The 26,972-nt window shown below is 49.4% G+C and overlaps 1 protein-coding gene across 5 annotated transcripts in view; it reads left to right on the top strand.

The window, feature by feature from the left end:
• Nucleotides 1-26,972, top strand: part of Camta (Calmodulin-binding transcription activator) — a 73,082-nt gene that overhangs the window by 28,478 nt on the left and 17,632 nt on the right. For 4 of the 5 annotated variants that reach the window (XM_076323745.1, XM_076323743.1, XM_076323742.1 and 1 more), the window contains exons 3-4: nt 644-980; nt 17,197-17,288. In XM_076323745.1, the coding sequence (XP_076179860.1) occupies nt 644-980; nt 17,197-17,288 (429 nt within the window). Of the gene's footprint in view, nt 1-643; nt 981-13,686; nt 15,741-17,196; nt 17,289-26,972 lie in introns of those variants that run through there. The other variant, XM_076323747.1, reaches the window with a different exon arrangement.

Raw genomic sequence — 26,972 nt, 5'->3', positions numbered from 1 at the left:
GCACGTTCTGAGTCTTTGGGTAAAAGAATATCCCAAACTCATGGAACGATTTTAACGTTAAAATGCAATCGACCAGGAACGCACTAGGGTTGAAATCGGTTGGGTTGTACGTTCGTTGCTGGAGACCGGGTAGAGCTACGTATCGCTCGGTACTGCGCGCGTAACGTATTAACATTAGTCGCAACAGTCGTTTCGCGAATCTATCGACCAGTCTTCGATTGATTTTCGTTAAACGTTAAGGTCTCGATCGTTCATTTTTCAATTCTAAGAGTAACGTAGATTCTACGATAGCGAAACGTGCGCGTTTCGTTGATATTGACCATTTCGCGGTGGCTTCGCAAAGATCTGCGTCGCGGCACGGATATTGAATTACAAGCGCGAGCTTCAACGCAATTCTTAGGACCGCCGCGACCTTCGCGGCTTTAAGATACTTAAACGGAGATAAAATTCTAATTCCTGAAAGAGCGATCCGCGATCGAAACGAACCAAGCGAAATGAGACGCGAAACGAGTCCACGGACGGGTCCCGTGGATTGTTTCCATTTTGTACTAAATCGACGCGGTTGAACGCGCGTTTGTTTAACGTTTCTTTGTGACGTTAGAGCGACAAGGTACCACGGAAGACGTCCTGTCTGTTTCACCAGGCCGACAATCACGCATCGGCGAACGGTAACGGAAACGTGAACGCGAACGCCAACCTGAACGGGAACGCCGGCGGTATCGTTAGCAAAACATCGTCGAAGGTCGGTGTTGGCGGAGGCGGTGGCGGTGGCGGTGGCGGTGGCGGCGGCGGCGGTGGCGGCGGTGGCGGTGGTTCCAAGTCGAACGAAAGAAACGATCATCTCAGGAACGATCACAAGAGCCAAGATGGGATCGGCACCGGTGAATCGAACACTGGATGTCGTCCAAGGACGAGCAAGGAAGCCGCTCACGAGAACGTCTCCTTAGACAGGAAGCTCGATGGCGCGGATCCCATCTCCGGTAAGTACTTCCGCCATTACTTGCTTTTACCTTTGACGGGCCCGGCAACCACCCCTCAGTCACCAACCCGTACCCCTCACGATCCTGCCGTGAATTATTTATTCCACCGTGTCGGGCTACTAGAAGTCGAGCTCGATCATTTTCCTTGATGTTTATGCGCCGAGAGGAAACAACATCGCGCGACATCGTGTAACGCTTACCACTACCCTCGGTTGGCAGTCGATGGAAACGCTTTGCTTGCGAACTTACGGGCTTTTTACGTTCCCGTTCGCGATCGGTACCGGAGGCTTTCTACCCTCGTTGAGCGGAAAGGGAACGGGCCAATACGATTTCAGTTATGGTCGTGCGACGAATCGCTCGACGGGAGTACCTTGATTCGCGAAGAAACGGGACACTGTTTCCCAATCGGAGTGCATTTGTGCGAGGAAACGAGGTTCGATAAATGGCGGCGGGCGCATACACGCGCGAAACGATGAAATATTTCGTTCTGTGTTCCCCACCCTGTACACACTCTCTTACGTACACACACACGTATACACACACGTATACGTACACGCACACGTTCACTGGTTTCTCTCTTGGCGTTGTTTCTCAAACGGTCACCGTTTCGCGACCTTTTCCACCGTTACCTTTCTCTCTCCTATTGGAAACGCAACAATCGGAAAGAATATTTTCGACACGGAACAACTTCTCCAATACGATAAAGTACTCTAATAAAAGTTTCCCCTAGCAATCGGATATTCTCGTGACCGTGTTGTGCCCCTCGTTCCGCCCACCGCTAGATTAATTAAGACGATAAAAGAAAGCAGAAGTTGCCGCATCCCGAGCTTGCACGACACGATCCGCCGTACGATTCCTACGATACAAAATGCATCGCGAGCGACGTAGCGCTCGTTCAACCGGTTTACGGCCTGAACACGGAGAAATTGGCGCATCTTTCGAATTCTACCAACCGGAAACCGTTTACGTCAGTACGGAACTTCGCACCGGTTGTGCGCGCATATTTTGCCAAGTTGCGTACATTTTATCGCACAATGGAGCCCGATAGTTTCGAAATTCTACGGAACGTAATTCTACGAAAAAAAAAAGTACTTGCGGTCGACGCGGTCACGACGCTTCCAGCGAATAAAAGAAAAAGAACCGTGGAAAACTATTAATCTACACGGATACGCCCACTGTTCGAACTGGAAAATATGAAAAATATCGCAAACCGGTAAAACGATCACGAATCTTGCTTCGAGGGTAGTTTCTCGTAGTTTGCGACGAGAAAGATGTATTCGCTTTGCGCGCACCCGAAATTTCAAGTTGATTCGTTCGTTACTTTGTTGCAAAGTCGCGTCAACCGTCTCGAGAAACACGGTTGCAGGAAAAATCCGTTTAAAGCGATAATTGGATCAGAATTTCTACAAGTCCCTGACTTTTCTTCGCAGTTTGTTTCAACCTCGATTCGTTCGTATTTTCAATCTATTCCCAGTTTTTTCGAAACATCAAGGTTTCCACCCTTTGGTTTTACTTTTCGCGAAGTTCCAGGAGCTTTAACGTAGTCACCTCGGTGGAACGTTAATAGTTACGTTGTATTTAGTAAAATCTTTCGAGAATCTACTTTTAAGATCTTCGATTACAAACGATATACGAAAAAATGGGAAATCGATTTTTCCAATGCGCTAGATACCATTTAAAGGCGCGAAACTTTTTCACGGATCGGTACCATTTTCTTGGCTCCGGTTCTTCCGCGATTTTTCGCCTCGTTTCAGCGGCCGGAAATCGCACGGAGAAAATTCCGAATTCCGTGCGTAAAGTCGCCGGTATACGTATCACGAGCGCGCTCTTTAATTCTTCCCCTTTAAGTCGCGTATTTAAATTTTAAATGAGAGGACTCATCGATCGAATTTCGTACGGAATCAAAACTATTTAAGCCCGTATGAATTATACATAGTTTGCGTTAACTTCCACGACAGAGGAAACAATTACTCGTGCCTCGTATTAATGAATTTTTAACGTCACGACGGGGGAGGACCGGGGTGGGACCGGTTTTAAGTGTATCGTGCACGGGGCGCTTCGTAACGGCACATCGACCAACTTAATTTCAGTTTTGCGAGCGGAGAGCTCTTTACGGGACGACGGGTACAACGAAAAAACAAATCGTTGGAAAAACGATCGGCTTACGGATGGATAAAGTATTTTTCTTTCGTTCGGTAAATTCTATTTATATCCGCGCGTTCGAATCGTAACGTTGCGTGCAACGAATTACACGGAACAAATAGAAGGTGTTTCCGTAAAACTGAAATCGAAATGTGGAAGAAAGTTTCGCGTAGCTTCTTTCGTTTTCGAGAAAATCGATTATCAAAATCGATTATCAAAATTGATTATCAAGATACGGGGGTTGAGCGCTTCTCCATCGTGTTCGCGAGCGAAGAAAATAGTCGATGGTACCTAACAGTGTTCTTAGCTCACTTTCGAATGTCGCGATACTTGCGATCTAAACTCTGGTGGATCGTTCGCGCGTCTCGAGCAGCCAGGTCGACGTTCTCGAAAACGAAGTACAATTTGCGAATAGTACGATACAAAAATTGATTCCCCATCGTTACGATTCAACACCGAACTCGAAATCGCCTCCGTGGAATCGTTTCGGAACCGTACGTTTACCGATTCGCGATCTCCCCTCGAAGCACCCGCGAAATCGTAGAAACGTTTCGAAACGAGACGCGAGCGCGTTGCAATTACGTTTTTCATCTTTCGTTTCAGACGTATTAAAAATAGAGTTTCGAGCAAGGAGAGACCCGTCTCCTTTTATCGCGTCAAGGTTGTGTCACTCGAAGCAGGGAATCCGGTTAAACTTTCGCGAGAAAAAGGATCCATTACCGGAGACCTCCTTGAAACCTTTTTTTTTTCTTTTACTTCTTTATTTTTTAATCCGTCGCACGAGAGCGCCGTCACGGCCGTATAATTTTTCGACGGGCTTTCTCCTTTTTGCCAATTTTTTTTTCTTTTTTTTTCCCTCATTTCTCCATCCCTGAACTTCGACGTCACGCGTTCCATTCTTTCGTCGCGAAACTCGCGCGCGCCACCCCTCTTTATCGCTCTTCGTAGCGACTTGGCTCTCCTCGTTTCCAGAATCGAATGTATGCACGCGAGTGCGAAGAGGAAACAGGGGAGGAGCGTTGGGCGGTATGCATACGCGGCCTCGGTTGCACAGAAATACGCGCGCACGGTTGTTCGATTCTTCTCGAAACATTTTCCAACGGGCGCGCGTGTTTCCGCGCGAGTCGCGAGCTCGATCCGGACGACGAGCAAGAAACTGAACGCGCGCGGTAGCGACGACAGAAGTGGCGGGGCGGTGGTGGCGAACTATCGGGAAACACAGGATATTATAACCCCGACGAGTCGAACGATCGAAAAGTTTTTGTCGCGAGAAGGGGTGATTTTCGTCTGTCGTTGCAAGACCCTATTTTCGTTTTCCCGATCGCGTTGCCACGGCGTATAGAGTCACCGCTCGGGTACAAAGAAAGAAAAGAAGCGAAAGAAGGAGGAAGAAATAAAAAAAAAAAAAAAAATGTTTCGCTACGAATCCACGCACGCAAGTCCGCGTATAATGCTTTTACCGAAAGTAGGACAGCCGTTTCGATCTTGAAACCAACCGCCATCCCCTTCTCCTCCCCCAGACCACCCTCTCACTCGACCCGCTGGAATTTTACGATCCGATGCGTTTTCGAAACGTTTTAACGTCGCGGCGCGTGGGTTCCTTTTCGAGCGAAACACCACTCCGCTAGGCGAGACAAAGGAACGGAAGGCGGTCGGTCGGTCCGAGGAAAAGGGGTGGTAAACAGGGGAACGGTTCTTCTCGCGGATGAAAGTCGTCGATGTCACGAACGCGACTCGTTACGCGCTCGATCGAGGCTCGCGGCCGGACGCACGGAAAACTTGCACGCCTCGAGCCCGTATCAGGGACGACGAGCGGAACTACTCTTCCGAAAGCAGCCTCGTCGGCGCGAAGCTATCGACGAGTCGTGTCGCGAGGCGAGAACACGGGCTTTCGAGCGCGACGCACGTTCGTTGTTTGCTTCGCGCGAGCCCGAGCTCTACGTGCCTCGGCGAAACAAACATCGAATCGGAGCGGAGGAACGCGAACAGGGGTGGATACGCCGCGAGGTTTTCCCATCGATTGGCAATTTTCGGACCTTTGGAAAAATCACGTCCCGATGATCACCGGGTCGGTCCATCGATCGTTTCGTTCCGCTAACCCTCCCACCGGCAGCGTTGCACACCGAGCGCGACGTTTCGCTCGCCGAGGCAAGTATATATTCTCGGTCCGGAAACCATTGTTAAGCAGGTTGTCTTCCTTATCGACTGGTGCCGCGGCCCAGTTTGAACGTTCCAGGACTTTAGCTCGTGGCCCTCCATCGAAACGTCTACCCCCCACACCCCCGTCCGAAAGAAGTGCACCCTGGCGGGTAAGCCCCGTTGGGGATAATTCCTAGTTCCGGCAATATCCGCCAGAGCGGCGATTCCGTCACCTCTCTCCGTGCACCTCTTGCCCTCGCATGCATGGGCAGGGCAGCCCCGCGATTTTTCTTACCCCGAGCGAAAGGTCCTTCCACTATTTCATCCCCCGTATCGATCTCCCCGCGATCTCGTTCTTGCTCGAAGGACAAACCAGCCGAGCAATCGCGTCCGGATCTTAGATCGTAATTTTACGCGATAGACAACGCGAATACTACGACGACGACCGACGACCGACGACTGCGACGACGAGAACGACGACACCGAGGACGAAGACGACCACGACCACGACCACTGATCGTTGGAATTTAGCGGTTGGTACCTAGAAATTACTATCCCGTGCGAACGTAGGAATGCATCCTCGATCGGAGGCGTCGCTGGTTGGCTGTTCCGTACACACACACGCACGATGTACGCGCGCGCGCACATATACACACACGTATGCAACGCACACGCACACGCCTTATTTCTACGACTATCCTAGCCTATCCCCGTCTATCCTGACCTATCCGATCGGTGCCGACTACAGTAGATATCGACCCCTCGAGGAGGTGCTCTCTCTTCCTTTCCACCGCCCCTCTCTCTACACACACACACACACACACACAAACTATTTCTCTCTCTTTCTCTCTCGTTCCCGTCCCAATCTTTCCCCGTTTCTTTTTTCACGAAAATCCCGCCGGTGCTCTTCTTAATTCCCCCCACCCATCCTCGCCCCGTCCTTCGATAGATACCCTCAGTTCCCGCGCGGGTGTCCCTTTCGCTCTTCGTTTGTCTTTCGCTCCTCTCTCGTTCGCCGTCTCGAGGGGATCCTAATTCGGAGAGGTTGCGTTTAACGACGATAGACTACGACTTAGCTGTTAAACGCGAGTCTCGTGGTCCCTGGCAGGAAGTACCGAAGCAACTCGACGAATCCGAGCACGAGCTCCTTCAGACCGGGCGATCTTATTGATTGTCTTAGCTTTCCTGCCGTCACGCTCTCTCTCTCTCTCTCTCTTTCTCTTGCTCTCCCACCCCTTGGGTTTCTCTCCATCTCTCCCTCGCGTTTGCTCTCTCTACGAGTTTCTCTTCGTCTAGCTTGCACGGAAACACTTATACAGAGAAGCTCGGTCTCTACCTCTCTCTTTCTCTCTCTCTCTCTCTTTCTGTCCCGTTTCGGCTTTGAACCGGAATAGGCTCTCTCCGTCCTCGAAAACTCTCGTTCGCAGTCTCCCTCTGTCGTTTCTCTTGTTTCCTCCTTCTGGGATAGCTCGACGAGCTATCGTCGTCGGGCGACTAACGACCGGCGACTTACGTGTCCGGCTAACTTTGCCCCGTGTTCGACGAAACGAAGACCGATCTACGTGATAAAGGAACACAAGAGGGGGCCCCCCGGACGAGGGTACAAAGGGGCAAGGAATCGAGGGAAGGCAGGACGACGCGGGGGGTGGCGCGGGACGATGGGGGGTGGGTGGGTGGCAGGGGACGGGGCGACGGGGGAACGGGCGAGGGACGGGCGGGGAAGGGAAGGTGGCGAGGCACCGCACAGAGAAAGGGGCGAAGAGAGGGGTGGGGGGAAAGGGAGAAATAGTTGGACAGGAGCCTCTGCCAACGTTCTATTTAAAGCCGTGGGGGTAGCAGCAGCTAGCTGACTGGTAATTTACGAGCTTATACCAAAAAGTTGGACACCTTGGGGATGGCTCCGCACTTTGACACGTGACCCAGTTTTATCGAGTTACGTAATTGATCGCCTCGCGCCTGCCCCGTTTGCGCCGCGAAATCCACGAGGCCGAGTCTCCTTTCTCTTTCTTTTCCACCCTCTTTTGTAATTTTATACCCCTTCCGTTTCTCGTCGTCTCGCTTTTATTTTTCCATCCTTCGATCGTCGTTACCCGGATCGTTTCCCCGGCGACTGTTCTTCAACGCTTCTCCCGATCACCGGAACGGGTTGCCCCCGGACCGTACTCTTCGCTTTTTAACGGGTTTTCGAAACACGATGGCGATGGAATACATCGAAGTTAACGATGCACGCTTCTTGGGGGCAATCGTGATCGGTTGACTGGTTCGAAGATATTTTTTCTAGTGGCAGACGTTCTTAAACGCGTCTATCTTTCGTTCTGAGAGCAACTGTTCGTAGAGGAGATCGCGAAGGTAGTTTTCTCGTTGGAAAATGTACATAGTTGTCGTCGTTCCTTATCGAAGAAACGATTCGAGTTAATTGTAAAATTTGGGGGATCGTTTATAATCGTACGGGAGTATCTTTCGTGGAAAGGGCCCGAGTAACGAATGTGGGGAAGCCCAAGGATATCGTGAATGGATATTTGAAAAGAAACGATACTAAAATGGATTTCAACGCGATAGTTATCTCGATTCGAAACGCACGGTTGAGGAAACTATCTTTCTCCAAGTTTGCGATACGCTTTTGAAAAATGTCAATGATAAACGAACGGTGTTCCACGACGTTTGGAAGCGGTACTATAAGAAATACGGTATTGCTACATTTTGTACGAAATGTAATAATAATTATATGGCGCGTTCGTTTAATTTCGTCAACTTCCGATTGCTCGTCTTATTCGTTGGATACGATTTACTCGGTAATTTCGTTCACCGATTAAATATTCTACTGGCTACGAGGATACGCAACAAATAAGGTTTAAGTTGACGTTATCGATTTGACATTGATGGTAGTGCTTCCATTAAACACGAGCGATAACAATATTCGTTACTTCGCTTCGTCTGTGTATTACGCAATCTACTTTTAAACTTGAAACTATAATTCTTGCAAAGCAGAGAGCTTATGACCGAATTACTACGTATTAGTTGTCAGCGTCGAGTACGAATCACGTTTAATTATTTCGTTCGTTAGGATTCGTGCACGAATTTGGACGATGCTTATCGTAAAAGTACGCAGACCGTAGAAATTTCGCGCACGGTGAACATCTCGGGAAAGACCTAATTTTGGAAGATTATATTTCTTTTTTAGCTACCGGTGGGAACGCGATCATTATATTTCTAGCTCGAGCCGGTCACATATGCACAAGCGCGAGTGAATTCCCGTGCTTTCCACGTTTCTGCGATAAATATCGTTCGAATTTACGTACAGATTATAACTAAACGTTCAATTACTCGAATTTCGTACTTCTGACCGTGAATCGTGCGCGTCGATTAAATTCGATTCACCATTTCGAAAAATGCATCGTTTATCCCTAACGCGATATTTCACGATCGATAATTTTTTGGCGCACAATTTCTAGCTATATCCGAGTACACGCGCGCGTACCTTGTTTACGAAACTGTTCGAAATTGTATCGAAAACAATCGTGGACCGGTGAAACCGGTCGTGGAAAACCGAGCTCGAAATTCGGGTCCGGGAGAGTAAAAGTTTAAGTGCGGATCGTACGGCATAATAAACAGAACTGTGCGACGAAAAAGAATTAAAGCGCTGTCCCAACGGGATTTGAACCCGCGCGGAAAAAGAAGTGGCTCGGGAGGCACACATTTGTATCAACTACGGTACGGGCTCATCTCCAAATGTTGATTATAAAACGAAAGATAGAACCGGCTAGAGTTTCGCGCTAAATATCCCCTAAATTGTTAACCGTCCGGCTGTAAGCCTATAACGTTGGCATCGGTATTTCAACCGCTATCGTTGTTCGAAAGCCAATTAAAAAGCGAGCGTCACACTCGGGGAAGTCTTCTCGTCGGTTCGGTCGTACATTTTCTTTTCTTCGACCCGTTTAATTCCTCCGTTCTCGTTCTTTCGCTTCACCGCAAACTGTTTTCCCCTCTTGTCCAACGCGACCAGTCGATCATCGGGGTCTGGCCAGCAATCAAATCCGATTAACGTTCCCAATTTACTTAAGTGACTCGACCGAGCTCTCGTTCCTGGAATCATACGCTCCGCGTGAAAATCGTGTCGATGTACGTCTCGTTAATACAAATTACATATTTCACCGTCCCTTAAGGTCACTGGACAAAGCGGCGCGAGGGATGAACGAGCGACGGTTCTATTTACGGCGCGTTTAACGCACGAGGAGACCGATGGGTTATTAGCCCTTTCAGGTTCGCGCGTCGACCTAAATAACACGCGGACGTCAAAATCCACGCGACGCGCCGCGACGCGACGCACCCGTCGACGAATTATTTCTCGATTCGTGGATTTCTCGACTCGGTGAAAAACACGTTCTTCGAACACCCGATACGCAATATTTGCGCGCTATTTGTAACAATAAGTATTCGTTCGTTTCGTACGTTCACGGATGGCACGCAAACTCTTTCCATTATCTCGATTTTATCTGGAAGTATTACGAGAAGGAGCATCGACAATTTCCAATTTTGATAAAACTTGGCACACGGATAGCGCATTGGAAGATATTAAACCGGTACATTTATTATCGGTTAAAAGTAGCTTCGTTCGTGGTCGCGGATGGAATTACCTATTCGGTTGCGCTGTTCGAAAACGAAACGGAGATTGAAAAAAGTGTCTTTTTTGGCCAACGATCCGAATAAGAATTCCACCGAGTCGCGATACCACTCGACGCTCTGGCCAATCGGATCGCTTTTTTCTACGAACATTCGACCGGACACAGTGGCGTCGCTCACGACTCGTTGAAATCTTTATTTTTGGATTGTCTCCGTCTCGGTTAATTTCCGAGACGATCCTTACGCACCGCGCAAAATCGACGATAGTCTCGACACGATTTTTCCTTGAACGCGGAAAACGTTAACGTTTAACGCGTTCGCGAATTACCGAGTCCATAAATCGCCCGTTACGAAACAATTAGCGTCCCATCGAGGGGCAATCGACTGCTATAAATCGTTTCTCGTCGATTTATAGCCGTCGATTTTTACCCTTTCGCGGCCGGAGTTTCCCCCGGTTACGAGGAATCGTTAACGCGACGTCGTTCTCAAAAAAGCGCGGTATTCTTCCCCCGGTCGAGAACGATAAATTGTCTCGCGAACGAAATTCGGCCGTGCGGGCAGCAACGGTTCCATTTTCGACGGTTGCTCGCAAATCACGCGGAACCGCGGCACACGCGGGCAAACTCGGCGCGATACCAAAAATTAGTTGGCGGTCCAGCTCCGTGGAAACAATAGCGATCGTTCTCTGTACGTAGTCCGGTGGCAGGGTGCGCGTTCCACTTTTATTCCTTACGTTTGTACCGGTTATCGTAACGGGAACCTTTTCTCGATCTCCGAAGGAGGACGTGGAAGGATACGTACGTCGGGGGCGGTAGAAGGGTGGTAGCGACGGTGGTGGTGGTTTGGAAGAACGTCGCGACGCGGAGGGGGCTGGAGACAGGCGAAGCGTGCACGCGGGATCGTTCTCTCGTCGCGAGGCGAAAAATATGTTGGCCGTGTAACAGAGGGTCGGGGTGGGTCGACGGCTGGGAGACTGAAAAAGTGAAAACATTTCCGTCCCATTAGCGGGCGACGTCGTTAAAAAAGCGGCGTAAGCCCCGCGGATCGCCGAATAATAAACAGGACTGTCGATAAATCGACGCCGCGCGTGCAGCATCGGTCGTCGCGTGTGTAGGCTCGCTCGCACGCGCGCGTGTACGTGCACGCGCGGGGGTGAGAAGTTGTCCGGGCGATCCCAGGCTTATTTCATTTCGTCAGCGAGCGCTTCGTTACGGGATCCGCTCGATTACCAGTTCCTGGATAAATTACGAGCTTATGCGAGAAAATCTACGACCCCGCCGTCGCCGCGGGAGCCCACCCCCTCTGCCCACCGCCCCTCCTTCTCCTCTTACTCCACCACCCCTGCCTCCACGTTGATACGTGTGCTCGACTGCACATGCTCGGGGGCTCGCGCGCGCGAGTATCCGTGTAAACAGACCGCACACCGCTCCCGAAAGCCTAATTCAGACCTAACCGGTTACGCGCGCGGATTCACACGTACGCGTTGCACCGGCCGCGCGAACGTGTGCGTGCGTGAAAGCGCCGCTTAAATCCATATAAATACGCGCCCCCGTGAATCCCATCCATTAATCAGATTCGCGATAGGGGGTCTCGGGCCCGACGCCCGAGTGATTTCAACCGACCGACCACCACCACTACCACCGCCACTGCCACCACCACCTCGCGGCAACCCCTTCGTATCCTCCCCCCTACCATTCGCCGATCCTCGACGAGTCTCTTTTTCTCCCCGTCTTTTATTTTCTTCTTCCTCTTCTTCTTTTTCTTCCTTTTTTTTTCCTCTCTCTTCCGCCGATACCTATAGATGTCCGTTTGCAGGGGTCACTGGGAGATGGCAGCACCTCCATTAAAATTCGACGCGAACCTTCTGCGAGAATCCGATGTATGCTGTGTCATGCCCCGCTTATAGCTCCGTATAGCCTAGCTTGCAAGTCCTGCTGCAAAGGCACGGCTGTCATTGCACACGTGTGGAAAATACGTGTGCCAGGCGCGAAGGCAGCCGGTTATAACCCACGACTACGTAGGTTGTGAGCGGAATATGGTTTAGGGGTCTCGGGCGAAACCGGGGGTATGAGGACGCCGGGGCTGCGCCTGTGTGTCTCCGAACGGACGGGTGTGGAACGGGGGGCGGGAGGGGGATGGGTTGGAAAAAGAGAATCTGCTCAACGTTTCTCTCCTATTCCCTGCTTTTTTTTCCTCTCTCGTCCGTCGTCTCTCCGGAGAGTTCCGCGTTTCCTTTTTCGTTCCGAACGATTTCGATTTGTTAACCGTTGAACGTTCGATTCGTCGGTGTTCGTTCTTTTTCCATGCGATTCTTCTTTTTTCGTTTCCTATTTTTCCCTTTTCTTTTTCTTCCCCCTCGTTTTTTCGTCTTATTTCTCGTCTTGGGTGAACGGGGGTAGGACGAAGCGACGACGTTGGAAGTTGCCTCCGTGCCCGGACGCGCGAAATATCGATGGCGGGCATCGCGCGACGGACCTGCATACCCCTGTTCGGTCGACGATGGTCGCGGAAGGATGTCAGGTGTTCGATAAATGCTGAATCACCGCAATTTTGCATTTTTAAAGTCCTGCGCGACCCGCCTCCGCGTGGAGAAAGAGAAAGAGAGAAAGAGTCCAGGCTGGAGGTTCCTTCGAGCGCACCACCCCTCGGCTCGAGGGTTTCTTCGTTCGTTCGTTCTGTTGTCGATTCCCCGGGGGCGACGGGCCGATTTATCACCGAATCGAACGGCGCCTCCGAGTTCGGTCCCGTTTAAACTAGCACGCTAATTAAGAAAATAGAGAAAACTCCATTCTCGGCCGCGGCGAGCTTATCCGCTCCTCTGTCTTTTTTCATCCCCCACTCTGAGTTCCCCGTGCCCCCGGTTCAACCCCGTCCTGGATACTTCGGCGCGACGTCTCCCGGACACCCGTTCCCCGGGCGTGACCCAAAGCCTCGTAAATCCACGGGCCGGAGAAAACCACCGGCCGCGAGACCTCGTACGAAAACGGATTCGTTTAAACGCTCGTGCCGTCGAGGTTTGTTCCGCGTGGTTCCGAATGCCGCAGAAGCTCGGATGACAATCGATTATCGCGGCTCGACAGCCGGAGCAACACTCCGTTACCAGCCCGCGGAGGATGAGAGGAGATCCCGGGCCAGCGAGCGAGCGAGCGAGCGAGCGGAATTTGCTCGAGTCGCGGCGTAGATACTCGTCCCGTGGATAGAAACGCGCTAGCTAGCGAGCTAGCTCGCTCGCTCTGGGCATTAATTTGCATCCTCGGTAATCCTTAATTTACAACTCCGTCGGAGTTTTCCAGAGGGTAGCATCGGCGGGTTCTCCGCGGAATTGGCTCGGTGTGCATCCCCTGCGCGCACACTTACGCGTACGGTCGCACGTACATGTATATATATAGGGGCGCACGCACACAGGGAGACGGACTGGTCGAGGTGCACACGCACGCACGTACACCTTGCCCCTTCGAGCAGGGAACACGTAGTAGAAGCTAGGGGTTGAAACGGTGGCGGGAGGGAGAATGGCGGCGGCGGCGGCGGCGGAAACGCGAGAGAGGGAGGGTAGACGCGGAGGAGAGCAGAGTGGGGATCGGTTGGATGTTGAGGAAGGTGCAGCGAGCGAGCGAGGAACGGGGGTGGGAGTTGTGGTGTAGTGGGACGAAGGAAGAGGGATTCGGCAGACAGGGGCTGTGGCTGGTGCTGGATAGTCGGACTGGCCTCGATGGTGGGGGGTCGGGGGCTATGAAATGGCGGAATAGGAAAGGGGTAGGGGACAGTCGCGGAAGGACGAAAAGAGGGGCGATGGACGGAGGTCGAGAGTCGCGGGTTGGCTCACTCTGCGGCTCCCGCCGCTCGGGAGCAGACACGCGGGGCCAAAGACTAATTTGAACCTATTTTATTAACAAAACAAAAACATACATATTTGTAAATAACACTAAATAACACGCAAATAATACACAACAACGTCTCCTAAAAGTCTCTCTTACCTACTCTTTAAAAAAGGAAAACTCATAGACCTCTGTAAAGAAATAATAAAAAGAAAAAAAATAACAACAACAACAACAACAACAAAACAAAGAACACGGAACGCAAAACGACAAAGTAAACTATTTCCAGTCCCTGTAAAGCGATCGTTACGAAGCCTGTAAACGCGGCGAGAAAAGGACACGAGGAATATAAGCGAGAATTGGAATAAAAAAAAAAAAAAAGAGAGAGAGGGCGAAGGCGAGAAAAAGGATCGTCTGTTTTCCGTGGCTACCACCGGTCGGGAAGAGTTAAAGGCGGCGCGTGCGAGTAAGCCGGAACGCGAGTGGACAGAGGGAAAATCAGCAAAGGGAGGCGCGAGGCAAAGGGAAGCGGCAGGCGAGAAAGGGCAGCAAAGGAGGAAGAAAAAACAAAAAGGCAGCGAGGACGTAAGAACGCGCGAAGGGCGATCGTAAAACGCGCGTCAGCCGCGGGCGAATCTCGATTTTTCAGTTTTCTCTGTACTCTGTGTGACCCTTACATTATTTTGTCCCTTCGGTGGGGACAGGTTCAGTGTTGTAACTTAGAATATAAGAAGAATAAGAGCTCCGGAACGCACAACAAACAAAAGAAAGGAAGTGGGAGAGAGGAGAGGAGAGAGCGAGCGAGAGAGAGAGAGCGAAAGAGAGAGCGAAAGAGAGAGAGAAAGAGAGCGTGAGAGAGAGAGGGAGAGCGGGTGAGAGAGAGAGAGAGAGGGAAAGAGAGACAAGAAAGAGGGGGAGAGATAGGGAAAGAACCAAACGAAGGAGAGTGCGTGCGTGCGTGTGCGTGCCTGCCTGCCTGCCTGCCTGCCTACCTGCGTGCCTGCGTGCCTGCCTGCGTGCCTGCCTGCGTGCGTGCCTGCGTGCCTGCCTGCGTGCGTGCGTGCGTGCGTGCGTGCGTGTGTGTGTGTGTCTGCGGGCAAGAGAGCCATAGAGATTCGGAAAAGGGCCGAGGACTGAATCGCAACGAGCAACGAAACAAGGTCGAAGAGGCAAAAGTGACGGGAGGAAGGGAAGAACGTTCGTGAGAGAATTGTTCCGGTAACCCGTGTATAGAATACAATCGGGGCTCCAGTTTTTTATACTAGTACGAAGAAGCTATCCGAAGCGAAACGAGAGGAGGAGAAAGAGAGGGAGAGCAAGAGCGAAAGGAGGCGGAGGTTTCGATCTTATCGCGGTATATCGTGTCCACGCGTCAACCTCCACGTGTGTTGTCCCCCCGTGCACGTCGAGTCGCGAAACGTCCGGGTAGAGGGAAAAGTAAAAAACAGAAACGAAAAAAAAAAATACTAAGAAAAGAAATAAAAAAAAAAAAAAAAAAAAGTATCGTACGCGGTATCGCTCTGTGACTCTTGATTTATCGTTTTTCAACCAGCTGCGTGCTTCGGCAAATTTTGACTCTGAACCGAGGGTAGAGACGTTCGAAAGGACAAGCTGGCTCGCGTACACGATCCTTCGGGGGATATGTCCTGCCGTTCTAAGGGGAACCACTGCCCACGTGCACGAGCCTCACGCAGAGGGCAACGTCAAGCGAGTCGTGTTTCCATCCTAGAACCCGGCAGCAAGCTCTCCTGACAAAAAGAGTGCCCTCGCAGCCTGTCACGGTCCAGGATCGCGAACACCGAGCACGGTCGAGCCGCCGTATCAGCCGCACGCACGTCCAGACACGCGAGGAGCCCGGGGATGCCAGCGAGAGCACAGCAACGATCGCGCTTCGCGTACGTTCAAGGACGATGACGATCGGCCACGATCGTTAAGATCCAGGAAGCGGTCGCTCGGACGAGCGCCACGGAAATGGCGGGCTACAATCATTCGAATCCACAGCGTGTCGTCTATCACGCGACCTACCCGACGCCGCTCGCACCAAGTGAGTCCTGATCCTTAGTCCAGAGACGAGGAGGCCCGTAGAATTTCTCTGTGCAGGTCACCAACTATCTGCGCTGCTCCGGTCGGGGCCTCCGTTTCGCGGACTCCGAGGATGGCTTTTACCCGTACATTCGATGCGCCAGTTACTTATTATTTTCGTTACGTTTCGTCGCTGAATTCGCCCGCTAAGCCGTACACCGTCGCTTCGTAACACGCGCCGATTTCTCCGTTCTTTTCTCTTCTTCTTCTACTTCTTCTTTTCGTTCTGTTTCTTTTCGCATCGTTAGCAGCGTTTCGCGCCGCGATTCTGCACACACCTGGACGGATCTTCGTCCGTATTCTCTCCGGTATGGCCGTTCATCGTTTCCGTTTCGTTACCTCGTCACGTATTCCTCGCGGTGATTCGAGGTTTCGTCGACGATTTATTTTTCAACTCGCTCGTTTCGGTTTGCTCGCTATTACCGCGTTCTCTCGGGTTTTTGAAAAAATTTCACGCGCCTCGCGGTTCGATCGGTGCCGTCCAAATTGAGGTATCGTTCATCTTTACGTCCGGTAAGGGTTTCGCGGGCTGCAAGAGGCGCAGCGAAAATTCATAACACGCGGAAGGTATCGGCGATAAATTGCACGCGGAGCCGAGAAAGTGCAGCTGGGTTACCGGTGATATCGATAACGTTCCAGGCAGAGCCCCTCGGTGGTGAACCGACGCGTATTTCAACCGTCGACGAACGGCCGTTTCCTTAATGTCTCGAAACGTCAATACGCGCGCAATTTATTTCGGTGAATATATATCCGTCGGGATACTCGTTCGCAACGAGAGACGTTCGCGAGGCGCGCGGCTAACGCCCGTTGCAATTTTTTTTTTTTTTCTTTTCCATCGTCGACGGTGTTCGGTGTTAATGGCTCGCGATGAATCGTGCCACGTGACCCAGAAAATCGAATCGTTCGTACGAACCGTTGGTTCGGTGGAAACGACGATATTCCCGTTGTCGCGCGGGCATCGGGGGAGGAGGACGGCTTTCGTATAAATAGAAAACATTTTCCCTTGGCTCTGTTTTCTTACCGAATTAATTACGTATTCGAATATCTCGGCAACGTAAGGTTGTGCACGTGAACGGTGCATTACGTTCACAAGTGTCGTTTTCTTGCTCTTGTACAGGGGTTGCGTTACGATCGATAACAGCTTCGATCCGTTGTATATAAACACGACTAATGATGTGTTGTGCAAACGTCCGAGCTTTCGTCGAAATAAATATGCGAGCACGAATTACGGTAACTCGCGTGATACGCGAATGGATCGGATTACGAGCGGGCACTCGAACGATGGAGTTAACACAGCTCGGGGTATAAACGAAAGCCGTCGGGGGTATCGAGTTTCCCGGTATATTGGAAACCGGTACCCGCCTAATATCGAACGTTCGTGGACGGTATTCTCATCGCGTCTTTATTCGTCTGTTTAGATGGGGATCCGATAAAACTTCCGGAAAATTTGGAGACCTTGCCACGAGCCGAGCATTTTCCAACTCAGAGGCACCGATGGAACACCAACGAGGTGAGTCAGAAACGACGATCGTAATCGCATAAGAACGTAGCTTTATTTCTCCTAGAGATTAACGTTATTACTCGCCGGTATAATTGGATGCCCGTTTTGACGTTCGTTGTAATTAGAAGGGAAAAAATAAAGACGAATGGAACGAACGCTGCCCGAGAATATAAATATATATATATATATACATGTACACGTGTGAACGTGTATCTGTATGCATCGTGCAATTTGGACGAGCTACGACTGTTCTAAATTGTAAATTCGACAACAAAATTAGAGGGTACTTCGTACGCCCGAACCCTGGACGTCCGCTCTCAATTAAGGAAAACGTGAAAAGCAGAATTCAACTAGCACAGCCTCGCGACTGAAAAACGGGTAATAAAAAAAAAAAAAAGAAGAAAAAAAAAAAGTATCCGGTCGAATTCCAACAAAAGAGCGTGCGTTTTCCAGCTGCGCCAACTGGATGCAGAGTGTGTTTCGCTAACTGCGCTACAAAGAGTTTTCACTTTGTCGCGGTAAAGTACCTCCTCGTGTTACACGGAGAATGAAATTTAAAAACCATCCAGACACGGTCGGTTCGATGTAACTCGAGTATCTTGAACGCGGTTGCGGATATGTTTACGGATCCTTTTCTAAACGTTTGTCGACACGACGCCGCGTTTGTCGGTTTACAACGTGCGATGACTTTCGAACGGGCACGATTCTCGATAAATCTCGAACGAGTGGAGCTCGAGAGAAAACCTTAAGGGGAAACGGACTGTCCATAGTCGGACGGATATCGCGACTAGCGTGTACAACGAGGCCTGTTCTCCACATCGATGTCGCGCGCGTGAATCGTTTTAAGAATCCCTTGAAACGATGTAGCATTGGAAACGTTTACTAATTTATCCGTGGTAAAGGTGTAACGCTCGTGTTTGGAATAAATCCAAGTTAGAAAGCAATCTTGACGAGCGGCAAATCAAAGGATATTTCGTTTGGCCCCGTTTCTTGGATCGTCCGTGGACGTCGATATTTAAAACGCACGCAAGCGTACGATTTTTCGTTCGGCCGTGATATTTTTTCGAAAAAACCCGTACGCGACACGGAAATTTGGCAATAATTCCATCGAACGTTCTCAAAGTTTGCATCGTACGCGATTCGAGAACGAACGCGAACCATCTTCCAGCTCGGTGCGATAGCTCTCGGTGGCTTCGAGGGTCGAAGTTTTGCCACGGGGATTACGTCGACGTCGTTAATACGTTCGCGATAAACTCTTCGCGAACGGAGTTAGCGTAACGCCCCGTGCATTTACACGGAGAGAATTCCGGTAGGCACAACCGGTAAAGTAAATAGCGACGTCGCAACGCCGTTGGTGGCTCGTACGTAGCGTCGGCGGTTAGAGAGGATAGATGCTGTCCGTCCGTGTGCAAGCACGCGTCGGTGTGCAGGGGTGCACATACCAACACGTGGAGCACCGTGCACTCGTAGGTGTACCGATGTAGTCCACTGCTACTCTGACCCCGGTCGGCCTTCGATCAATAGCTGGAGCCAGCTAGAGAGCTCAGCCGAGCCGAGTTGAGTTTTCAGTTCCGTCGAGTCGAACCCAATTGCGAGCCTATGCGAACCGTTGCCCCACGACTATCGCGATAAGTCCCTTCACCACCGGTTTCTATCCCTTTTTCGATCTTCGATGCACCGCGTTCCCATCCTTCCTGCGCTCCTTTCTTCGTGCCAGTCCCTCGTCCCCCGTACGAATCGTGTTCCGGAAATTAATGGTATTCGAGCTCGACGGAAGATACGGATCCCTTCTGGACGATGATTCGCGGACGTGAACTTTTTTTTTCCCTTTACCTTCCCCCACCTCTTTCGCTCGTTTCTTCGTCGTAGCTCCGCGTCTCGCTTACTCGATCCCGAGGTTACGAGGGGTTGGAAGTTTCGGTGTCGTTTCGCGATCGCGTTCGAAGTTAGCTTCCTTCGAGTTCGATTCGTAGCTTGTCTACGAGTAAGAGTATCTCTCTCTCCTGGTTCTGGTCTCTAATTGATCGTCGAGGGCCCCGAAGTCCAAGTGGGATGTGTCCACCCTTCTTCTCTCGCTTATCTATCGCGGCGTAATATGCATCGCTAATGAGGTCAACGTGGAACTCGTGCGCTGCATCGTCTTTTCATCTTCCGCGCGCGCGGCGGTAGTCCGGCCTTCTCGGCGTAACTTCGATGTAAAATTAGCGGGATCATAAATATGAATGAAACCGTCGTCGTTATCGCAGGGGGCCGCGAGGGAGGGTGGGCAGGGAAGGGGGAAGTTCTGGAAAATTCGAGGCGCGGCACACAGCGAGACGTATCGCTATTGATATTGCGTCAATTTTTTTTCTTTTTTTTTTTTTCATTTAACCTCCGACGGTGCCGAGCCGGAACTGATGAAAGCCCGCCGCATCAGCGATTCATACTCGCGAAACTATTCATAGGATGAAGTTCTTGGGAAGTTAACGGAGCAACTTTCGCGGCACGAAAGAGGGGGTGGGGGTGGCGGGGGACGAGGAGGGCAGGTAGGAGGAAGTTTAACCCCTTGCCGTGTGCGCGCGGCCGAAATCCTTTGCCGGGGCCACTCGTACCGTGATCTTGTTTTCTCGCTCGCTTTCTTCGCGCCCCTTTTGCCCTCGGCCCCTCCACGTCGGCTCGTGCTTCTTCAACGCCATTTTTCGCGAGCGCTCTGACAGCATATGTGAGTACGTCATCAGCCCGGAACTTTCTCGGCCTTCTCATCTTTCGTTGTCGGACACGGGCATTTCTGGGATAAGTGCGTCAACGAGATAAATGGGAACGCAGGCGAAACGATGGCGCGGTGAATTCTTAGCAACGGATCGGAACGCGACACTCGCCCCGATTGAAAACCGTGCGTTTAAATCTACCAGTCATTTCACTCGTAGGACGTGGCCTCGTTTCGAGACCGGTGTGTCATCGAACGTTCGTTAACCACGGGATGTACTTTACGGGACACTTGCGTTCTTCTACGGTGATTCGTTTCTTTGAACGATCGATTAACGACGCTACCAATCGTGCGAGAATCGAATGCTACATCGTATCGAGTACCGATGTAAATCACGGTTTTCGAGAGGAGAAAAATTTCGTTGCGAATTCGTAATTGGGTGCAATGTTTGAAAGTTGAATCCTCGTGTCAAATGGAGCGTCGAATCTATTTTTGGATTTAGTTTTTTTCTGAAGAAACAGTACTAATAGCTGATACCGGGATAGTAATAACCCAAGATCAACGATAAAAATGATAACGATGTAAAGTTCAGTCCATTTTTGGATTTAGTTTTTCTCTGAGGAAACAGTACGAATAGCTGATACCGGGATAGTAATAATCCAAGATCAACGATAAAAATGATAACGATGTAAAGTTTAGCGTTGGTCGAATTTACGGAATTTCATTCGAGATTCGATTACGATCCGAATATAATAAATACTTTGAATTCTCATTTAGGGGAAAAGGTAAATTAACCGTTGCGTTTAAATTCACGAGCTTTGCAAGTTTTTTTCGTTTGCGTTTCGGAGCATCGTATAGAAACGTTAAGAAGAAATTACGGAGAGGTGGTTTATCGTTTCGATGATCGTCGTCGGAAACATTTCGTTCGAATTATACTTTGGTCTCGTTCCGAGCGTACAACGTGTTCGCAAGATTCGACTAACCGGCGAAGCAATCGGTTGGAAATTGAATTCGAGTTTACAAAATCGACGGAACGAAGAGTCTATTGTTCCGTATTTTTATTGACGCGATGCCAAATTCTAAGTCGTTATCGGAGACAGGCTGTAATCGAGTCTAAACTTCGAACGAGCACAAAGTTGCTCGCCCGATGTTCCCTCCGCCGAAGCAAATCAATTTCGGTGGTTGATGGCGGAAGAATTCCGCGGAAACTTTTCCTATTAACTCGGTCTTTTTTAATAGCCCCCGATTATACGGAAGAGGAATTTATCGGGTAGAAAAGAAGAAGAAGGAAAAAAAAAAAGAAACAAGGGAACGTACGTGTTGTTTTAGGTCGCTTTATCGATTCTTTTTCTCCCTACTGTCGCGTTTCTCGTATTCTCGTTTTCGCGTTCGCATCCGAGCCGATCCCTTCTCGGTGATAACTCGCAAGATTTCCAGTTGTGCTTCGTTCGCTCCTATTACCGTCGCCTGATGAAATCCCATTTATAACGAGACATTGGGTCGAATATATATCCCGGGTCGGGGAATTATAGTAATAACTTTTAACACGTATCCAGACCGACGAAAGTACATCGTTTGTTTTGCACTTTTAGCATCGGCAATGAGAGCTAACGACGTTGATTTATTAACTGGTATCCGAACAGTAATGGCGGATAACCGTCTAGAATCTGGCACACGTAACCGGTATGTAGATCTTACCGTTATTTTTGTCTATGAGTTTCACGAGAAAAGAATGTATCGATTGTTCCATTTGTTCGCGATTCGACCGAATTTAATACAAAAAAAAAAAAGGACCGATTTTCGGTTCACGCGGCCGACGAGGGCTTCTCGCGGAAACGCGCGTCGCGTCCAATCTCTTCGTACCGCGTTGCGTTTATCGTTCGCGGTTAAGCCCGTTTTTATGGCATTCGGGATTACAGTTGGATTTTTCATTTTGCATTGACGCGGCACGGTGCGGTTCCCGTCAGTTTTCTCCGATAACATTTCGTTTAATTGATGAGCACACGAAGCCCGGCGGTTTATCTGTAAGCGGAAATCGATCCGAAAACAATGTTTCTGTTTGCTTATTGATTTCCGATTTGCTGGAAGAGCATAAATGCGTTGAATGGCTACAGTTTGCCCGGGTACACAATGACAGGCCGGGCGCAATTAAACGTTAGTTTGCGCTGTCGGTAATGCAATTTCCGACTCGACCGTTTTTCAGTAAATTGTATTCGAACGTAACGCCCGAAATTGATTTCGGCGCGCGCGCGGGGGCCATTATTGTCGCTGGAGTCAATATTTGCCCGGTTCCCGTCTGCCGTCCAAATTTAGGCGTCGCGAAATTTTCGAGCCGCAACGATATCGGGTCGTTCTCCGTGCCTCGTGAAAAGACTCAGCCACGTTCGTTGATGTTTTACGATCTTCGTAACCGGAACGAAAGAAACGCGACGTGATATCGACGCGCCTGGATGGCGTTCCCGAAGTAACGTCCATTCGATGTTATTCGGCGCGCCACAAAGGGTACGGGAAATTGGCTAATTTTTCCGGGATGACGTAGAGAACCGGTGCACCGGAACGTTTATGTGGGGCGCATCGATATGCAATTTCTCAGATGCACTATTCGGTTTTGACCACCGTTGGGACTGCGTTTTCGAATCGAACGCTTCCGTTGGCTCGGTAGGAGGCAATTTTAGGTAGTGCTGGTGCACCTCGTTACCGTTTCCGTATCGTACCGAAAATAGGAAGTCCTCCGCGTACACCGACGACCTTTTATCATCGACGTCGGACGAAATTTTTCACCCGCGAATTTCCACGCGAAGCTTCGTTAACTCGCACCACGGTTGCCCGTGACGATTTTAAACGTCAATATTTTATCGTTCGCCGGTGAAGCCGAACGAATCCACGCAAACAATCGTCCGTGAAGTGTACACGCCTGGATTTTGATGAAACTTCGCGGGTTCGCGGAATGGTAAAATATAAGGGATAACATCGAAAGACGGAAACTTTGAAGGGTAGTTTCACCCTTTAAATTTGAGTTACCGCGGTTAAGAAAAAAAAAATACCTTTGTATCCGAACGCTACACAAACTTGCAAAGTTTTATCGAAATCGGGGAAGGGAGACTTCGTAAATGTCCCTTGCTAGTTGTATTTTGTAATCTTGGGAAACATTTGACAAAACTTTCGTATTTACCGTTCATATCGAAGTGTTCGTTCGTGTCTCGGGCGAACCGCACCAAGGGATAGCGTTTGTGTAATATTTCTTCATAATAAATGTATTTTTTCTCTCGAATCACTTGTACAATATTAAAACGGTGCAAGTCGATATTCGAGGTAGCTTTCTCTAAACGTTGTAAGCTGTCGTAAGTCTCGAATAAAGCTGCTGGATGTAAAGTTACCGAAATTCCGAAGAGGAAATGCTTGTAAAGTATTCGGTGTATACGTGATAAATGCTAGAACGAAAAAGACGAAACAGAAATTCGATCAAACACTCGTTTGATATTTTCCTTGAAATTTACCTACTCTGTTTCGTAACATTTCGATCCTTCGTAAACGAACATTCCCAGTAGCAAGATTCCTTAATTGCACGTCGAAATTCTAAGAATCGGCGATAAATGGTCAAAGCAAAAACTGGGTGTAACACTCCCTGCGACCGTGTTCGCGTTTCAAAAATAGGCGACCATAACAGAGGGTTAACCCTAGTATCGCGTTGCTAACGGTACGGAACGAGTGTTCGAGCCATCCAGGAAACAAGTAAACTTGCTTGTTTCAGTGTTCGTCGCTTACCATAATTGTTGTTACGTCGTTACGTACTTGTCGTACCGTTGGAACTCGCAAGTATGTTTTGACGACGTTGACAGGAATTTTTGGTACGATGTTGACATTCTTGCATCGCGTGTTCTCGTCGCTTCTTCCCGCCCGATCAAATACCGGCTCATACTACTAGAGACGCCGCATATTCACGAAGCACTTCGAGAGTACTTATCCACTCTCTATATCCGTCGGAATAGTTTATTGGCTCTATCTATCCCAGCAGCTTGATAAAATGCAGGATCGATCTATTTTAATATCTGACGTCGAAGCAAACAATTTTCCTATATTTCGATGCAATTCTGCATGGATCGATTCAGAGTATCGCAATACGTTCGCCTTAAGGAACATTGATCCCTTATTACCTTCCCATCGATCGTAATCAGAGATGAACGAAAGTTACGTTAACGCTTGTCGTGTTATATTGTGTTATATTTTCACGACACGTGAAAATGTAAATGTTACGTGTGTCTGTATATTTGAACAACGATCGAATATGGAACATCCGTTAAAAAATTGAACGAATCCGACGTTCCCAACGAAGTAATCAGAGTTTTACGTTAGAGTGCAACATCGACTCCCCGACTCGAAACTGGAGCTATTCTACTGTCGGGTCAAGCGTGGTACGTTCTACTTAACCCAGACAGAAATTTCGCGGCGAGACTATTCTACTGTCTGGCTGGGTACAGCGTGTTCTACTTATCGCAGACAGAATTTTCGCGAGATCGTCGCACCTTTCGATCGTACGCGATGAGTTTTTCTCGATCTGGATCGATTTCTCACAGATTCGTTTTATCGGTCCCATCGAGAGTATCGCGAACAACCGAAATCGAACAGAGTCCGCGTAGTCGCAGCTTGCAGCTCGTTAATTCCGCGAATCGTTTTCATATCGATGATAGATTTACGATAATATCGTTCGGGCGTGTGTCGTAAACAGGAAGCGTCGAAAAGGACGCACCATCTTCGTTCGGGGCGTCGGAAGGAGGGTCGATTTATCGGTCCTTTCGCATTCGTAAATCAAGGTGAATACATCCTTTCCGGCAACACACGAGACAGAAGGCGTCTCGTTTACGTATCCGTTGAACCGAATGCAGGAATCTATGGGCTCCTCCATCGTATCTTGAAGGATCTATGCGTTTCTCCGTTCGAAGAGCACGCGGAGTGACCTTCTTAGAGCGTTCGACGCGTTACGAGGGAGAATTCTCCGATGAAAACGATCCAAAGTGTACACGAGCCGCTCGAGCGAAATAAGTCGAGAAAAGAAGAACGAGGGAGGGGGAAAAAAACAGAAAAGAAAAAACGAAAAACCGAGAGAAATAGAAAAACGTAACAACCCGAGCAACACGAACTTGAGAATATTACGTACGCAATTACGAGTCGTATCGCGCCAAAAATTTTTCGAGAGTCTGACTGGCGTTGCACGGAACCCGACCTTGCACGCAACGTAACGATATGCACTGTCAGACGCCATCTTTCAAGCTAAACTATTCCCCGCGTTGCCTGACCCATTTCGTGTCTGGCACGTTACGAAATACGGTAAACGCGTGGAAAATCAATTTAACGCGGCCGGGGTGGGTCTCGCGTGGAGCGAAATTTCGCCGCGATTCCGTTTCGGGGGCCGATCGAATTAAGATTAGAGACCACCGGAAGTTATTAATACTCCTCGACAAATATAATAATTCCGCTCGATTCACGCGGTTCGGATATCGTCTTTATCGTTCCGCGGACACGATCTCGTTTCGGTGGACGAGACGTTAACCGGCCACGCGAGATCACCGCTCGATTTCAACGTGACCTTTTCCTTCATTGATCAGCGCGGGGATCGCGAAGTCGCAGCCGAGTTAAAGGGAGAACGTGTTCACGAATTCACGGCGAAAGTCCGGGGTCAGAAGTTCTAGTTTCGGGACGCGCGCGGACAGCCGCGCAATGTATCCCCGACAGAATGCAAATGATCAATTAACCAGTTGTAAATCAATGGAACATAGCGGGCCGGGGTTTATCTAGCTGTCGGTGCTCGGGCAGCTCTAATGGCCGCGGAGTCTTGCTCGGCCTCTTATTCCGTTTCCCCCTTTCCAGCCACTCGAGTTACCCATCTCGCTCCTTCTCATCCATCCCTCGTTAAGAATATTTATATCCAGGCCACGTTCCCCGGAGAACCTTTGGAGACTCCGAACCCACCCTCGGGAACGGTGCAAAGTTATTAAGCACTCCGAACCACACTCCATTCCTCCTTCCGTTTTCCTTTTTCTTGTCTTTCGCCGGGCCTTTCTTCGCCGATTATCCTCCGGGACCGGACAACGGATTCTCGATCATTTTTTTTTTTTTATTCCAAGATATTCGAACGTACGTCTGCGTTGCGCATTTAACGGGTGTCTCTGGGAATTTATAACGACCGAACCACTCGATCGATCGTTTCGAAATATTCTCGCGCGTGTTTAGCGGCTATTGGAGACCGGTTGAAAATTTACGTGCATTAACGTAATTGATAGGTTTTTTTTTTTTTTTAGGAAACTGTTGTTAGAGGAGTGCCTCCTCGAAACGAAACTTGTTTCCCTCGCGGAGGTGATTACCGGTGAATACTATTAGCTGGGACGAAAATACGAGCAAAATATTGTTAAATACATATTTTGTGATTCGCGGTACTGGAATAAACGGAGATAATTGAAAATTCACAAATTTTGATCCGTTTCGTCAGTATACGTTGACAAATTGTATCGATATTAGGGTAGATGCAAAATTGTACACTGGTGGATACAATGAAAATCATTTCTCTTTTTACAACCCACATCGGTCCGTTCCGTTATAAATACAACGAAATAGCAAACGAAGAACGTAAACACGAGAGCCAATCCGAAAGTATAATCGATTAACGGAAAACGTGCAATCGATACTGTAATAACAATATAAATTGTCCGAAACTGATGTATAACCGGGAACAATACGCGCTCGAAGTGGCTGCACCGTCAATGGAAATAAACTATATGCATCGATACATTGTCGGTGAGAAGTTTTTGTGCCGATTACGAAAATATACCTTGCACTTGTTGCATTTTCATTGTCCGTTTCGTTTATTTTTAGAATCGGTCGCGATCGCTCGTTTTTCGTCGTTAATTGTCACCGACGAAACGAAGCTTTCGTCGCGCGAGAATATTTGTTCGTGTCGCCCTAAAGAAGCTTAGAAACAAATACGTAAAAATATTCGTAAATTCGCGTTAACC

Source organism: Ptiloglossa arizonensis, chromosome 12 (genome assembly GCF_051014685.1).
Source record: "Ptiloglossa arizonensis isolate GNS036 chromosome 12, iyPtiAriz1_principal, whole genome shotgun sequence".
NCBI lineage: Eukaryota > Metazoa > Arthropoda > Insecta > Hymenoptera > Colletidae > Ptiloglossa > Ptiloglossa arizonensis.
The sequence above is the reverse complement of the archived record's forward strand: the minus strand, read 5'-3'. Positions and strand labels throughout refer to the sequence as shown.